Source organism: Dermacentor andersoni, chromosome 9 (assembly GCF_023375885.2).
Source record: "Dermacentor andersoni chromosome 9, qqDerAnde1_hic_scaffold, whole genome shotgun sequence".
In the NCBI taxonomy this organism is placed as follows: domain Eukaryota; kingdom Metazoa; phylum Arthropoda; class Arachnida; order Ixodida; family Ixodidae; genus Dermacentor; species Dermacentor andersoni.
This window is the reverse complement of record NC_092822.1, coordinates 74,052,542-74,070,203: the sequence shown is the minus strand read 5'-3', so window position 1 is coordinate 74,070,203 and position 17,662 is coordinate 74,052,542. Positions and strand designations below refer to the sequence as shown.

At 46.0% G+C, this 17,662-nt stretch overlaps 1 protein-coding gene across 6 annotated transcripts in view; it reads left to right on the top strand.

Annotated features, from left to right (window-relative positions):
- HUWE1 (HECT, UBA and WWE domain containing E3 ubiquitin protein ligase 1) overlaps positions 1-17,662 on the top strand; it is a 177,029-nt gene that overhangs the window by 158,166 nt on the left and 1,201 nt on the right. For 5 of the 6 annotated variants that reach the window (XM_055069222.2, XM_055069223.2, XM_055069225.2 and 2 more), the window contains 7 exons: positions 1,819-2,104; positions 5,329-5,613; positions 7,441-7,593; positions 10,429-10,637; positions 12,245-12,568; positions 14,425-14,997; positions 15,564-16,120. In XM_055069222.2, the coding sequence (XP_054925197.1) occupies positions 1,819-2,104; positions 5,329-5,613; positions 7,441-7,593; positions 10,429-10,637; positions 12,245-12,568; positions 14,425-14,997; positions 15,564-16,120 (2,387 nt within the window). The remainder of the gene's footprint in view (positions 1-1,818; positions 2,105-5,328; positions 5,614-7,440; positions 7,594-10,428; positions 10,638-12,244; positions 12,569-14,424; positions 14,998-15,563; positions 16,121-17,662) is intronic. The other variant, XM_055069226.2, reaches the window with a different exon arrangement.

Sequence of the window (17,662 nt, the reverse complement as noted above, 5' to 3'; positions counted from 1 at the left end):
CGTTGGGTGCCAAGTTTTTTATTGAAAGAATTAGCTGCTGTCAGCAATGGCATGGACTCCGCCTTTGTGGTCCTCGCGATGTGCTTAGAAACATGGAAAACACGGTGCGTTGCATAATGCCGGTTCCCGAAAGTCAGCTTCGCCTCTGTACAGATATGTTACTTGGTGAAGCATACGCAAAAGTATTGCAGTAAAGCATAACAAGCTTGGGAAGGGGCTATTGCCACGGAACACGGTATGTATTTCTTAATTATATACACGTGCACCCGGTATTTCCTGTCGCAGTACGAGCACCGATATGTCTAATATGTGTACCGACAAGCCTTCAGAGCGTTTTCGAATGTGCCTGTGGCGATTTGAGCCCCTAAGGGCAGTAAATGACATGCATTTATCTTTTTCCAACTGGCCATTTTTCGGACGTTTTCGCGGCTCCTAGGAAGTTCGAAAAATCGGTAGTGGACTGTGCAACTGACCAAGATGCTTCAAATGGTCCTTGGGGCCAACGAGTGGCGGAAGGAGGACAAGAACAGAAATGATCTGCACGTTGAGGAATAAAGGGGAAAGGAAGCTTGCTGCTACCGTTTTGAAGGAGCTTGAGCTTAACAGTTTTGGCCGATGTCGAGATGCAGCTGTCCCTCATCCAAACCGAAATAAACTCTTTAAAGCAGTGAAACGCAACATTCGGGCGTCAAGCGCGGGCTGAGAGTATGTCAGGACAGTTTTAGGGTTACTTACGAGCTGTTGAGAGAGAATCTCAATTGTGACAGAGTTCGGGCCTCATACCACTGAGCTTGCTATCAGTTGATAGAAATAGCTCATATTCGAAAATATTTGCTTCTATGTGCATCTCCTTTTTATTCGTATTTGAGAATGTCTGACTCCATTTGCAATTTTTTTCCGAAGACACTTTATTTGCTCTACATTTTACTAACCTCTGCCTTCTATTCTCTTTTTGAATAACATAAACACTACTCATTAGTATTCAAATTGGATTAAGTCGCTTTTTATTTTTTTCATGCGCTTACTAGTGAGTGACAGCATCAGGCAATATGGTTTCAGCCCGTCTTGACATATAACATAGTTGTGCATCACTCAGGGAAATTTGCAAAGGCACTCAGGCAAAACCTGGAAAACTCGGGGAAGTTGGAAGTATCAACTTCGTAGACACCCTGGATACAGATATGGCATGAAACCATATATCACGTCACCATTTTTCAAAAGTAACATTCTCTCTCTCTCTCTCTCTCTCTCTCTCTCATTTAACTTTTCTTTTTCTGAAATGTTGAGGGGGCCCCTTCTGCGTAAGGAAAATTCATTTACAGCTATACTTACTTGCATAAAAAGTCTAATTTCAGTATAAAGAAACTTTGATATAACAAAGCGAATAGTCGATTTACCGACTTCGTTACATCGAGATTTAACAGTATTGGAGAGTGGAGTCATGATTAGACACACTGTCTCCCCAGCTTTTCTGTTGCTCAGTTTGTTCTTCTTCCATGAATGAAGAAAATGCAGTTGTGATGAAGTAAGTAGCATGACTTAGGTGGACTATAACTAAGGTGTTCAATTCACACTAGTCAGCCTACTGAATATTTCAACTGTGATGTTGATGTTTATCTATGCTGGTTCACCATAGGGTCCCACCTAGTTTAACTAAGAATTTTCACAGTTGCTGGTGGTGCTGAATGGCTGACCTGATGGTTGCCCTAGAAAAAGTGTCGCCGTTGATTGGCGGAGTCTGCAGCCGATCCAAAGATATCAGTTCTGTGGTTGCTACACCGTGTTCTTTGCCATGTGTTGTGCCTGTTCTATCCCCAGACGCTGACGTCGAAAGCCTGCTCAGAGGAGGGCTTGGAAGACGCAACGTCTCTGCTGGTGCGGTTGTCTCGTGGATGCCCCTCTGCGCGGCAGGTGGTGCTGCGGCTGCTGCTCGAAGGAGCGCGGTCGCTGGGTGCCACCGTCGAGACCTCCATCGCTGCCTTGCTGGCCGAGCTGAGAACTCTCAATGCACGCCTTGCCTCTGAGCGCCTCGCCCTGGAGGAGAACGAGCGGGACGACGCCTATGCCGCGGGGCGAGGTTCTACTGTGTCCTCGCCACAGCCTGGTTAGTCCTCTGGGGTTGCATGGCGCCCGCTCCCCTTTTTCACTGCTGTTCTAACCAGACGGTGACGCTTGCATCACAGTATGGCCAGTTACTCATTACGGGCAGATTGGTTCACTCTCCTGATTTGCCTTAGCGCGGCTTGGTTTGAGTAGGCGTTTGTCACGCTACAGTTCCATGGCCCGTTGCCCAATTGGACGGAAATGAACAAATGTCGATTTCTTTTTCTTCTCTGGAAACCGAACTTCACCGTATTCTTTAGGCTTCTCCACATGCTTTAATGTAGAGGTGTGGGAATACACTCTAATATCAATCAATCAAATTGAATAGCGAACGTTTGAATACCGTATCTACTCGATTCTAAGCACTCCCTTTTTCTCGTGATCATGATGCCCATAGTGAGGGGGGTTCTTAGATTCGAAAAATCTAAAATGACACTTCTCCTCCCTTCTTTTCGCGGTGATATTACAAGACGGGCGCGAGAAATAACATTTTTATTTGGCAAACATTCAAAAGAGATACCTAGGTGCAGTCAGTGAACCCTCCGCTTGTGTAGGTTCATACAGCAACGGGCAGCCGCGAAACTTGCCGAGCCCCGCCAATACAAGAGGCTGATATTTATTGGAGTCGCTTTTGGCCGGTTTTGAGGAGGGGGCTTAGTTTTTGGCGTTCTGTGCTGCCATCTGTCGTGTAGTGTCTGAACGCAGCAGCGCAAAACATGGCCGCCTGGATCGTCGCGTGACGGTGGGGAACCCTCGTCATGCGCGCCGATCCAGGCGGCCATGCGCAAGAAGCCGGTGATCGCGCCATTGACGCTGCACCCCCTCGGGACTCTGACAGCTCCGGCTCGACGACAAAGCGAGTAATACCCCTGTCACACGGGAAGATTTAATGTCATTCAAATCTAATGGCATTCGATGCATCGAAGGCCATGCAGTCTCTTGCGGTGCTACACAGTAAAATATAATGGCATTCGCAAATGATAGCAATGACGATATAGAACAAAATTTGTGAAATTCAAAGAAATTTTGTGCCTATTAAACGCATTTAAGAACTTTTGCGGGTACTTTTAAAACAGACAAAAACATTTTGACGCTAATTATTTACAACTAAAAGCACTTCGATGAACACGTCTAATATGGCCGACCGCCACAACAGACTCCTGATGCAAAGAGTAATAGCGCTTGAGCACAGCCCGTGGTGAGAATATCATCGCAGCAAAAACAATTATTCCTTCTTATAAGTCTAAAGAAATATCTACTGACTTTTCTGATGCACGCATTATTTTTCTGCGTTGCGTGTCGCTGTTGTCAATCTGGGATCAAGAGTATACATTCGGTTCGAAATCGAATGCGAATGAGTTCCCCTAACTCATCCGATGGTAAGTGTCATTCCATTCATATAACATTAAATTTCCCGTGTAAATCCCGATTAACAGGATCATATGCGAATGCTATTCGATTCAAATGACATTAAATCTTCCCGTGTGACAGGGGTATAAGCATGCTTGGCAGCCTTGGCTACATGCTCTTCCCCGCAAAAAAGGGTGTGCTTAGATTCGCATGCAAACTGTTTTCCTTTTTATTTTTTTGCAACATAGCGGGGATGCGTAGAATCGCTAAAATGTGGTAGTGAGATTCGTAAATTGAATATCTACTTTGATTTTTCTAATACAGTGAAATCCTGATCATTCGAAACCTCTTAACTAGAATTGACAGATAACTCGAGCTGTTCTGTTGGTCCCTGTAAAGTCCTATCTATGTATTTGAATAGAGAAAACATGCCACGAATTCAAACTCCAGAAACGACAGTGGGACATAGCACATAGACGTCATCAAGAACAGATGGAAACAACATTATAGTGATGTACGATGTACAATTATTTCAAACTTTTTGGTATATGCATGCGAATACTCGTATATTCAAATCAAATAGTGGCCGTTACAATAATTTGACTCATGGATTGGTTATCTACTACAGCTGAACCTGTTCATAACAAACTCCATAGTTCTCGAAAAGTGATCAATGTACCAGTAGCTCGTAATGTATGGACTCACCCTTAAGAACGCTCAGAAATTAACTGCACTGAAGGTGACGTTCGCAAACCGGTAGTATGCAGTGCGTCGTTCCTTCCTCGTATTGAGCTAATGATAGTGCTTCAGAATGCACAATTTGGATGTGGCTATATGCATCAGTCAAGCTGGTGCAGGACATGGCTGGTCTGCACCACATAGCACGGCCAAACTGGAGCACCACCTGCACTTCAGGCCTGTCGTGGACATCGCAAATGTGCTATACTCGCTACATGCGCTACCAGTAGGCTATGGGGACCATAGCACTGTAGCTAGCCACTACAGTTGCATGTAGCTGCGTCTTAAGGCTAAACCCTATGAGCGCAACTTTGTGCACGACAGCGACGGCTTTGAGCGACGGATCGGGCCGTCGCTTGAACAGATCGCACGGTTCTGCAAATCTAGAATTCGTTGCCCGGGAGTGCTATGACCGACTAGCCAATAGTAGGCAGCCGGAAGGGGATGTACATTAGTGGCGTACTACTGGTTTGTGCACGTGCGCGCTTCTCAGTATACAAACAGAACGAGCTAACTACGGAATTTTGATATGCAAACGAAAAAAAAACATACTGCAAGACCTTCAGAAATACTTTATGTTGCTTTGTACAGCCAAACAAATCAACTTAAATAATTATAGTAAGTGCCACGCCAGGTTTGGTGCTAACTCGATCCCCTAATACCGGCAACGCTGGAGAGTCATCGCGCGAAGCAGTCGCTCGCTTGGAGTTTGACTTCTGGGTGGCGAGCGAACGCAACACCCATGTCCATCGCGTCGCTTGTCGCTGTCGCGCAAAAAGTCGCTTGCAAAGGGTTAATACTTTATGTGCAGCATAGATACGGTGCCCGCCGCAAGGTGCCAGAACGAATCTGCTTGCTGTGGCTCGCTGAGAACCACCATGTGAACTGACATCCGCAGAGGCAAAACGCGAAAACACTCACTCATTTAGGTTTAAATCCAGGTTGGAGAAACCTGGGTAGTCACAATTAACCCAGAGCCCTCTAAAACTGCTTTACACAATCCACTGTGCATATTTGGGACGTTAAACCCCACAATTCAATCATAATTACTATTTCACTCAGCTGACAACAGACTAGCATCTTAAGAGTGCAATGCATTGTCCTTGTCTTGACAGTGGCTCTCGTTTGTTACCGCAGGCACGTCAGGCATCCGGACAACGGCAGGCACCATTCAGGACCGGTTCACACATTCAACGGTGGTGATCACAGCACCGGGTGGCTCCGTGGCCGGACCTGGAGGTGCACCCAGCAGCCGCCTTCCTAAGGGTGGCCGCGAGTTGCAGCTTCCCTCGATGGGGGCGCTCACCTCGAAGATGTCCTCACAAGCGTTCTTCCTGCGGGTGCTCAAGGTGGTCATCCAGCTGAGGGAGGCGGCACAGGGCAGCCTGCTGCAGCAGCAGCAGCAGCCAGCAAGGAGGAGGCGTGAGTGGCCGTTGCACTTGTATGCGCATGTTGCTTGTTTATTTTCGTACTATTCGAGCCCGAAGGCATTAAAGAGAGAAGTGGAGTTGCAAAAGACTAGTAACAGCATTTTTTAAATCATTTTCTTTTGGCTTGTTGTTCTCAAAGCCACTTCAGTCTTGAACAGAGCTAAATAGTTGTGCAGGAGATAAGTTGCCCCTGCAAGTGATTTAAACTACAGTTGAAACTTGCTATAACAGTCACATCCAACAGGAAAGTGCCTTTGTTTTATATCCTATACCCATTATAAGCTTAAACGTTTGTTACGAGCATTGGTATATAAGGATATAATGATTGTGTAGGCACACGCACCAAAAGTAGCAAAAAAAAATTTTATCATATCAGCTTTGAACAATTTGCAATCGGTTCTGCGTGAAAGAAATAGAAAGGTCATGCCACCAGCGGACCAGCGAAAGGTCTCCTCTAAATTTGACAGCCTCTTGATTGTTTGCTGTGTCGATACATGGCACATGAAATATTCTAAAGTACAAACACTTGCTTTCCACTGTTAACACTCGACCATGCGATGAGTGTGTTACACGAGATAAGGAACTCGGTTTGCTGGAGTAGCTTGCTGGCTGCAAGCTAATTATACCTGGCGGCCAAAATGCACAAATGTCTGGAATTTGCTATTTCAAGTTGCTCTTGCTGAGCATTTGACATTTCTGCTGCCAGAATACGTGTCTTGAGCTGGGAGTAGACGAATGTCTCCTTCATTGTAGCAGTAGTCTACTTGTTGAAATAAAGCATATTATAAAGCACGTGTTCATTATATTGAGGTTCAAATGTGTCTGAAATGGCAATTGTTCAGAGGCACCCGCATTGTTCTTAGTTTCGTGACACAGCAGTGCGATCATGCTTGGCAAATACTGAACGAATGTGCATGTTGTTTGCTTAGGTCTCCAGATTTTTTTGGAAATGTTGATAGAAAGTTAGTAAAGTATGGGGAGTTCAAGTTTACAACCTCACTTCTGCACAAGAAGTACCATATAAATTAGAATATAGGCTGACTGACAGCCATGAGCTTAAGAGTCAATACATTCTACAAAACAGCTATTTGCAAATATAAACTACAAGACATGAAAGCAGCCCGAAGTCGTCAATGGAAATTCGTCCAATGTTGCAAAGCTTGTAAGCAGCAGTGCTTGTGGCATGCTAAATAGAAGAGCCCAAAAGGGTGTGGTCAGAATATTACCTTCATGTTATATGACAGGCTGTCCAGTCAAGTAGCAGAAAGTTTTTAAAACATCGCTTGGGTGCGCACACACACACACACTCACACACTCACAATGGACATTTGGCATCAAAAGTTGACCGTGTGTGGGTTGCATGAAGAAGTTGGAATTTTCCAACAATTTGTTGCCGCCGTCAGTAAAAACTGTACAACACTTTTTGTTGGCACATGCCGTACCTGGTGACGGCCTGACTGAGTACAAACTCTGCCAGCAAAACTGCAGTGAATTTACGCTCCATGCCTCCATTGCACTTTGAAATCTAGTTCCTAAATGACGCTGGGATTGAAAGATGCCGAAAGTTCCTAAAGGACGCCGGCCCTAACTGCGGAAACGTTCAACTTTTTCTCCGATTGCACGGTCCGTAAACTTTTGATGCCAACTGTACAATGTGGTAATGCAAGATGGTTTCTGTAATGCATCTGTGGCTTGCTTTCAAGGCCTAGCTTTCCATGTGAGCAGCTCACGTGGCATGATCGTGAGGGCAGAGAGGTGTGGCTGTTCTGACTGGCCACTTAGCACTGCCGTGTCTGTGTGTGTGCGTGTGTGTGTGCAGTGTCGGGGGCGTGTGACATTCCCGCGTCAGCAGAGCCCCTGGCCTTCTCGTGGTCAACAGACTCGTTCACCACCAGCACGCCGCTTGCCGAGCGCACGGCCTGCCCAGTGCAGCCTAACGCCAACAACCACATGGATGTCGATGGGGCTGGCGGTGAGCGCTTACTTAACTTTAGGCGGGTGTGGGGTTGGGGGGGGGGGGGGGGGGGGAATGGGGAGAGGATTCTTTTTCTTCTGTTCATTGCTGCACCAGTACGAGCAGCTTGTGGCTTTGTCACCTTGCTGACGTTAATGCCGTAGAGATTCCTACAATAGTCATGGCTGCAGAGGGCGCCTGAGGACGCAAAGGACAAGCATGGAGACAGAAGCACCTTGTGATAGTCTTGGTCTCTGTGCTTGTCTATGTGTCGTCTGGCACTGGAGACCAAAGACTCCTTGTGATCTTCTCAATCTTGATGTTTGTCCTTTGTCATCTCTGGTACCTTTTTCAGACATGATAAACAACTAGGCCAACAATACGTTTTGTACAAAAATTACTGCAGGGAACTCTGACGCTACAGTGCCTTGGGGAACTGCAAGTAAGGGGCCTCAGTCAGCACAGGAATGATAATTAGTACATGTTTGCTAAACTTCGTCCTTTTGGCTTCAAACGACTTTGCGACTGTGCAAATTGTTCATTTGCAAACCCATAATTGTGTTAGAAGTGCAGCAATTTGGGATGATTGCGCATGTGTGAAATGACTAATTGCCTTGCTGCTGTGTTTAGAAAACTGGCTGCTTACAAATTTAGAATCATAAAGTGTAGTGATGCCGCAAGAATGTTTGAAGCCACAGGCCCTAAGATTGGACAAATCCATGTACACTGTAACGTCGCTCATACATTACTTGTGGTTGCCTTTTCCAGACTATTTGTCACGTTTATGCAGTCCCAACCTAAATCCCAATAACTACAATGTATTATGTTCCCATTTGAATGTTGAACACAGCGATTATGTAAAGGTAGCTGCGCGGAGGAAAATTTCTTCTTTCACGTTGCTACAAAGATGATTAATGTACCTGTTGGGATGCAACAGACCAATAAGGGATGCAACAGACCAATGATTGCTGTAAGAAACTGAAGTTGCACAAGGCAGGGAAGTTGCACAAGCATATTGGAAGAAAGTGTGCACACAGCAGTTAGCGAAGCACCCAAAGCACTGTGCACGAGATTGGGAACCACGTACACAGTCAAATCTACCGAGTGAAGGGCTACATTTATTTTGGGGCCAGCAAGGTCTTGCATACGTTGCATAATCGCCGGTTCTCTTTAGTCAGCTTTGCCACAGTAGAGCTGTGTTTAGCAGTGAAGCTTATCAAAAGTGGGAAAAGGCCACTGTAGCAGAACATTGTACGTGTTTCTTAATCATACAAGCACAGTACAAGTTGCAGTACAAGCATTGAGGCGTCAAATAACTGTACTGGCAGCTATACTGAGCTGTTACTGGTGTGGTAATTTACGGCCTTCCTCACTGTTACGTTTTGCCGGCTGTTATGTTTTTTCCACGGTCTCTTGAAAAATATATGAACGGGGTTCTACTGTGTAGTAAAACTGTGATAACTCGAAACTATAAAAACAGGAAAAAACTCTTGAGATAAGCAAAATCACAAGTAGAAGCAAGTTTTAAGTTTTGCTTTGTACCGCCGAAGTGAAGATATCGTTAAAACAGCATGGAGCCATATCTTTTGGTTGCAAACTCTCAAAAACCAAATGAAATGCTTTTCCTTATAGAAGTCTTTTTCCAGATTGCCCGATAATTAGGAATACCTTATAGCCCCTTCCATGGAAGGAATAGTCGTTGGCGACTGCTTATTTGCACAAGAGGTTGGGTTTCAGTTTACCAAAATTTTGATATAATTAAGTGCAAAATTTAATGACTTTATTATATCGAGGTTTAACTGTACTTACAGTTAACAGGGTTCATAGCTCTAGGCCATTACTAGGGGTGTGGGAATACAGAACATATTTCTAGTCAAATATTAAATGGATTATCAGAATTTTTCACAAAATTTTCTATCTTTACCATGCCTATCGAAATCGATCAATTTAATCAACAGTTTTTCTGTGCGTTGTTATACACTTCTGTTGGCGTTCTTCTACTAGCAACATCATGCATCCTCTGAAATGACTGAACTTCAGCTATTTGTCATATTTGACCATGTTTGACCAAAGGGTGTGCATTTGAGCTGGGCAGATACTGTATTCGTTCATTGTGAGCTACCATTCTTGTTTGGCAATCTTCCTAGGGCAGGCAGAAAGTGGGCATTTTTCTTCAATGAATTGACCTGTGTTTGATGCATTTACTGTCCCCTAAGCTCAGCTAAGACAGACGCTGCCGCTAAAAGGGTCGCTATTGGGGTCACAATTGGGGTGCTGACCAGTCAAGTTAGAATTGTCCTGGGAATGCCAATTTTAGTTTGGGCCCATAGAAATGCATATGTGTTGCTCAAGGCCTTCAGTCAGGATGGAAGTGAATGAAAAATCGAATTAATGGTTGTCTATATAGATCAAAGGTTGGGGAGCATAACAGTATATCCACGAGGCTGTGCAGAAAAGTGGTGTGACAAACTCAAGTGGTGTGCCCTTGGGTTTGATAAACGAAAACTTTTTTGGTAAGGAGAGCTGAAAGTAGAAATCCCGGACAAGAATAATGTAAAGATTCTATGCCAATGCGATTCCTTTTCACACTTTGTCGGCGGTCAAAGATTCGTGAATGGTGGATAATAGCGGTATAGAATTGGGCGGGAGAAACTGCTATATTATGCTGGCTCTGGTGTGTTTTTGCAGTTCTACTTTGTTCTGTTAGCAGTGATAGCATCTCAACTTTTACCATGTCTACCTCTTCGAGTCTTTTGTAAGCACCGAGTGTCCTGTTCTGTCGTTTTTCATAAACAGCGGTATCTTAAAGCCCCTCTGACCTGTCTCGTTTTCTCTTTGTTCTCGTCTTCACAGCATCTGGTAGTGCTGCTGCAGTTGCAGCCAATGGGCAGAATGCTTCCGCACAGCAGCCGTTGGCAGCGTCCACACCAACACGGCAAAATTCTGTACCAGCACCAGAAGCTGGCACCACAGACGAGCCGTTGCCGCTAAGTGAGGAGCTGAGGCTGGATTCGCTTTGGAGCACCCTCAGTGACTGCCTCCTTGAGTTAGCTGAAACACAGGTAAGTTGCCAGCCATAGCCCGAGTGCAGCTCTTTGAGTAGTCATCGTTGTGAACATCAAAGTGTCATAAGTATGTACTGGCGAGCTTGAAGAGGCGGCAACCACCATGGTAGCTTGGTGGCTTATAGCATTGTGCTGCTAGGCTCGAGGTTTCGGGTTCGATCCTGTCCATGCCGGCCACATTTCGGCGAGGGCAGAATGCACAAATGCTCGGTTACATAGATTTAGCTGATAGGTTAAATAATCCCAGGCGGTCAAAATTAATCCGGAGTGCCCCACTATGGCATGCCTCATAATCGTATTGTTTTTTTTTTTTTTTTTGGCTTGTAAAAGCCCAGAATTTAATCAATATTATGTATCACCCCCTCTCTCTCTCTCCACTGAAATGCTGCAGTCCTGCCCACATAGTGATACATACTTTGTGTGGTGCATGCATGTCCTGTTACTTTATCTTGATCCTCCAACTAAGACTGGCTGCAATGCAACCAAACAATAAAATGTCTGCAAGGAATGATAACAGAAGCTACAGACTACATTTTGAATGGAGTCTATATAGCAAAGTGAAGGAAGGTTGGTGTGCCAGCCACCATGAGCCGAAGAGAACTGAAAGACTGTGGATACAGTAGACTTCTGTTAATTCAACTCCGGCTAATTCGATCCCGTTCTAAAGTACCGGCCAGCACCCATGCATTTCTGTGGACCCAAAGTATTGCTATTTAAATCCTAAAATTCGAACTTGACCAGTCAGCCTGAGCTTTATGGTAACACCAATAGCAACACATTTACTGGCAGTGCCTCTCTTGGCAGAGTTTAGGGGACGGTGAATGTGCTGAACACACGTCATCTCCTGTCAAAAACGTCTTTCGAGATTTTCGAGCAATAATGGTAGCTCACAACGTCTGATTACAGTATTTACCCGAGTCAAATGTGCGCTTTCTTCATTTAGGGAAATCGGGTTAGAAACGGTTTTCGCTGCATTAACACAGCTGTGTTGCGGCGAAGTTGACTTTAAAAACTGTGCGGCGAAGCTGACTTCAGAAAACCGGCCACCACTGTCAAACACAAACACTTGCCCATTATTTTTCTTGCTAAAAAATCAGGAGTGCATTAGATTTCTACTTTACTTAGAAGCTCTAATGTTATTTGTACGTTAGTTTTACTTTGTGCACACAGAAAGCATATTGGATTCTGGGGCATGTTAGAATCGAGCAAATACTGCCAAAGGAATCTGCTGTGTGTTCTGGCGTTTTGCTGCATCTTGTTTAGCTTGACATGCCTGATAATCCAATAAGATTCATCGCTCCCATCAGGGTCAAACTAACGGAATTCGACAGTATATAAATTTCCACCATTTGCCATCTTTTCACTGTGCATCCAGAAGGAACAGAATTCTATAATTCCCACATTGGATGGTAATGTAGGCTTCTCCTGTTTCTTAATTCGCATCTGCCAATTATACTGGCCTCCTAAAGCACTTGGGCCATACTTGGGCTCGTCTCATTCCCTACCTGTGGCAGTCACATTGTACGCCATGTGTGTGTCCGTGGTGGGATCTTTATACAAAGCCACGTGAATAATAAGTCTTATTCTTTTATTGTGTTATGCAGGACCAGCATGCCGTACTGGTCCTCCAGCCAGCTGTGGAGGCTTTCTTCCTGGTGCACGCTAGCGCCCCTTCGGCAGCTGCAGCCACTGGCAGCAGTGCCACTGCAGGTGGCTCGCGAGATGCAGCTCCCCGCCGGCGCGAGTACCGTTCGGAGAGCCGTGAGACGCAGCTGGCCCACATCCACCAGGAGATGGCACCCCTGTCGCCCCTGGCACAACAGCAGGACGGCCAGCCACCTGCCACGCCTGGCGCCGAGCGCCCCGCCGACGCCAACCTCCACCCAGATGTCCAGAAGTTTCTGGGTTTCGCGGAGACGCACAGGACGGTAAGCTTGCCCGCAGCTAGAGTGCTTTGCTTGCAAAAATGTATGGCAACCATGAGTCAGCAGAATAAATTGACACTCATTCACGTGCACCTACACTCATCGGCACTCACTCGCACTGCTACTAATGCTAACCAAAACCCGCTCACGTTCATGGTAGCTTCTATTCACACTACATCGATGCTCGCTCACCCTCACACTTCCATTAGCTTGGAACGGAGCCTCACTGGCACTTGCTCGGATGCATAGGTCCACTCACACTTGCCGACAGTCATCTCACGTTGATAGTCACATCCACTCAAGCACACCGTGGCTGACTTTCCATTGTTTTTGCATTAACTGGAACTCCTGTTCACACTCGCGCCTGAGAAATTAATGTGGATCAGATGTGAGTCAGTGTAGTCGTCAGTGTGTATGCCGATCCATGGCCTTCTCTTTCTTCTGCCAGGTCCAGCTCATACGTGAAAACGTGGCGGGCCGTGATCAGAGCACAGTGATGCAAATGCAGAATACCATGGCTGCCGTTGAATTTTGGTGTGGTATAGAGTAAAATCTTGGTAGACAGAAATACAGATGCTTAAACAGACTGCCTTATGCTCTGTTGGTTTTGCATTGAGGCAAAGGGCAAAAAAAAATTTTTGCAAAAAGGAGCCATGCTTTTCCATACTCCTGCTCAACAGAACCAAAAATGTTGGCAGAAATGAAACTGAGCTGTCAACTTCACTTGCACTGTGATCAGCATTCATGTTCGCGCCTTTCCTTTTTAGTTTTTTCTGCATTACGGTAGGTTATTGCCAAGAAGGCTTTCACTCTTTTTTTCATACCATGTTTAGTATGGCTGTGCCATGGTCATGGCTTGTTGTGGTTTCTTGGTGTTTGCAATTTCGGTGAGGTGCAAGCTTGTTTGTTTTCAATGGCGGTGCAGAAACTCTTCTATAGTGTGCTTGCAGTGGACAGAAAAATCAATGTTATCGATGACTGCAAGAGTGTTTGCTTTGCTAAGATGGCAATTTTTGCTTTTGTTAAACTGACTCTCGTTCCATTTTGTAATTTCATTTTGTATTGCTATCTCTAGTCACTGGCTGCGAAAACAAGTAGAAAATTTGTAAGAAGCTTTGTAGTCAGGTAGGCTAAAGCTGTTATCTGCTATTGACAATAAAGTATCTGCCCCTTTCAACAGAACAGAAGCTGGATCGCCTGGCAAACGTAACTCCTGATAAAAGGGGCTTGTTTATCTGGTCCCTTGAGATTCCGTTTAACGAGAGTCCATGGTATATTTATTAGACCTTACGAGTGAAGTGTGTGGCATACAATGTAAATGCTTTCTAAACTTTAGAGCTCATTATTTGACAAACTTCATCTCTCGGCTATGGCAATGTTTTGATGCAGAGTTCGTATTTAATTCCTTAGAACTGGTTTCTAACTGCACAGAAGACACATAAAGGAAAGTGTCAAATTGCAATCTCATCATACCCCTTACTTACTAAACTTGCTTTCTTACTAAAATTTTTTGATAAACGAAGCTTGGCTTGACAACATACAACATTCAGCTGTGACCATGCCGAAATTTCATTGAGTCCAGTTCATACACCTTGGTTGAGAGTGCAGTCAGACCTCATTACATTGAGGATAGTCGGATTACATTGAGGATGATGCTTACGTTAAGCACACATTTGCTGATAATGCCGAGAAACATGCTGATAATGCCGAGAAACATCCTAGATGTGGATCATGATACCCAATAATTCATTTTATCAAAGTTCAGCTGTAATGTGGTTTCAGCCTCGTGGCTGTAATGTGGTTTCAGCCTCGTAGGTGTGCACTGTGCTGAGTGCTGGTCCGTGCCACACCTCTCGCAGGTGCTGAACCAGATCCTGCGCCAGTCTAGCACCCCCCTGGCCGACGGCCCGTTTGCCGTGCTTGTCGACCACACGCGCGTGCTTGACTTTGACGTCAAGCGGCGGTACTTCCGGCACGAGCTCGAGCGGCTCGACGAAGGGTCTCGTCGAGAAGACCTGGCAGTTCACGTGAGGCGCGAGCACGTCTTCGAGGACTCGTTTCGAGAGCTCCACCGTAGGCCCCCGGAGGAGTGGAAGAACCGCTTCTACATTGTCTTCGAGGGCGAGGAAGGCCAGGACGCCGGCGGCCTGCTCCGCGAGTGGTACACCATCATCTCCCGAGAGATCTTCAACCCCATGTACGCCTTGTTCACAACGTCGCCGGGCGACCGGGTGACTTACATGATCAACCCGGCGTCGCACTGCAACTCGAACCACCTGAGCTACTTCAAGTTCGTGGGGCGTGTGATTGCCAAGGCAGTGTATGACAACAAGCTCCTCGAGTGCTACTTCACGCGCTCCTTCTACAAGCACATTCTGGGCAAGCCAGTAAAGTACACGGACATGGAGAGCGAAGACTACTCCTTCTACCAGGTGTGCTCTCGTTTTAGTTTATACGCATGAGTTGCTCAGATTTCATCACATTTCAATTCCAGTATGCAGTGCAGTGCGCAGAAAACACCTCAGCTGCATTTATTCTCAGTAAATGTGCTTTGTTTTTCATCAAGATTTCCTGCTTTATGAACATTGTTGGTTGGAAACCAAAGTGTTCACATTAACTGGGCCTGACTGTACCAATATGAAGAGCACGAGTCGAAAATAAATATTTTGGCCGTAGGGCTTGAAACCAAGGAAATATGTACAATAATGAGGAAAATGTTTGGAATAGCAACGTCTTAGGGGTTGGTTCATAATTTTTTTCTTGGCTTAGGAAAGTGGCCCTATGTGACGGACAGTCAGTAGTCTTTTGCATTGTTCGCCTATCATTCGGGCTGGATCTTGATATGTGACATTCGTGGGGATTTTTTTTGGTGTTATTTATGATTGAAGAGCTGCGACGAAAAGCGTTTGGCATGCTTTCAGGACAGTTTGTACCTGCAAGTTTCCACTGTGTCATCGTGCTGTGCCATTGTGCTCATTTCTTGTTGCCATGTACGCAGGGCCTGGTGTTCCTCCTGGAACACGGCGTTCGGGCGCTGGGATACGAGCTGACCTTCAGCGTAGAGGTCCAGGAGTTTGGCGTTACTGAGGTGCGTGACCTCAAGCCTGGCGGCCGGCACCTGCCCGTCACGGAGGAGACGACCCAGGAGTATGTGCGCCTCGTGTGCCAGGAGAAGATGACGGGCGCCATCAGGCGGCAGCTCAACGCCTTCCTCGAGGGCTTCTACGAGATCATCCCCAAGCGGCTCATAGGCATCTTCAACGAGCAGGAGCTCGAGCTGCTCATCTCTGGCCTGCCCAGCATCGACGTGGATGACCTGCGGGCCCACACGGAGTACCACAAGTACCAGGCCACCTCTCTGCAGATTCAGTGGTTCTGGCGTGCCCTGCGCTCCATGGACCAGGCGGACCGGGCCAAGTTCCTCCAGTTTGTGACGGGCACGTCCAAGGTGCCGCTGCAGGGCTTCGCAGCCCTGGAGGGAATGAACGGCGTCCAGCGATTCCAGATCCATCGGGATGACCGGTCCACTGACCGGCTGCCGTCGGCCCATACTTGGTGAGCCAACCGAAATTGGTCGCAAGCGAGAGAGTTATCGTGCAGTAGTTGTGGCATGACAGAGAAGCGGGGCATTTAAAGGACGTGTGAAAGAGCGGCATGCTCAGCTGCAATGAAGCTCCGCTGGTATGGATTTGACGCAATACATATTTTTGTAGCGCAGAACAAACATGTTTTTGTGAAGTGCAGCAGAATTTAGAGTTCGACATTGCAGTCTTTTTGTACTTCATCAAACCCCTTAACTACTGATGCCAAGTTAAATGACAAAGGTTTCACTACCTTGCTAATTTTGACACAAATAGTTACTGCACAAGGTATTTTGCTATTTTTTTAACAAGTGCGTTGAAAATAATTGCTGTAGGCATTCCTGGTCTCATGTTTTTTTTTTTTCTTTAGATATATGGCAAAGTAAATGCAGGTAAAAAGAAATCCGCTCTTTTCATAAATAAATAAAAAATTATTCCTGGCAGTTGCAAAAGCCATGCTGATGTAATGCACCTATTCATCTATTTCGCTAGCCCTTGTTTAATTAAAATTGATGCCAGCCTTCTTGCACCTTTCAGCTGAAGTTTGGGAGAGTACGTTTGCGTTGTTGCTGGCGCGCAGCCCAGAAGATGGTGCTTGCGCTTTCAACCTGTTCTAGTGTGCAAAGGGCAGTCTGAGCAGTACAATAGCTGTTTCACGCTAATCACACGTAAGGGGCCCCTAAACAACCCGCCGGAAACTTTTTATATAGTGGCAGTTGTGTAAGAGTCTACAGCAAACATGCATCTGCAAGAATTCTTGAAAATGATGACCTAAAAGCAGTCGCTGGCATTATGATCAAGACTGCAGCTGCCGCTCATTTCTCCCTCTCGGTCGCCTCTCTCCCTCGAACGGCCTCTTCTCCTCGCCATGTACTCCCATAAACTCCTCTCAGTGGCACGTTGCACTACGTCATTACCAACATCATGTTTGTATGTTTTTCTTGTGTGTTTTTCTTTTCAAACCGCCATCCACATCCGGCTAACACGATTCCACGTTTTTTTGGCTACCTACTCTCGCTGCCGTGCCGGTGGGTGCTCCATGCTCCTGCAAAGCAGCGCTGCAACGGACCCGTGTTGTCAGTGATATGCGATCACTCCCCATTTTGTTTACAATACGTTAGAGGCCCAGCAACCCTTCGCACAAATAAAAAAGAGAATGTGCAAGCAAATGGACAAAGGAGGCCATACTACACGCCGCTGCTCTGCCGGACCCGCAACATGATGCCATACTGCGGTGTTTTGCAGAAGCGTGCCTGTTGCCGTTTGCTGGGTGTAGTTCATGGTTTGTTGGGCGTATATCATCGGCTCCTGCCAGAAAAACAAAAGCTGAAAAATTACGTGAGTGTCAAAAAGGACTCGCATTAAGTGTTTTTTCGTTCTCTTTTCACTTTTGTGAACATATACTTGAATCACAAGTGATGTGGCACTGCAAATTACAAACCAAAACACGTGTGTGCACAAGCAAGCAACTAGGAATAGCAGACGTGCAACTGCATCGTCTGCATGGAGGTGTGCT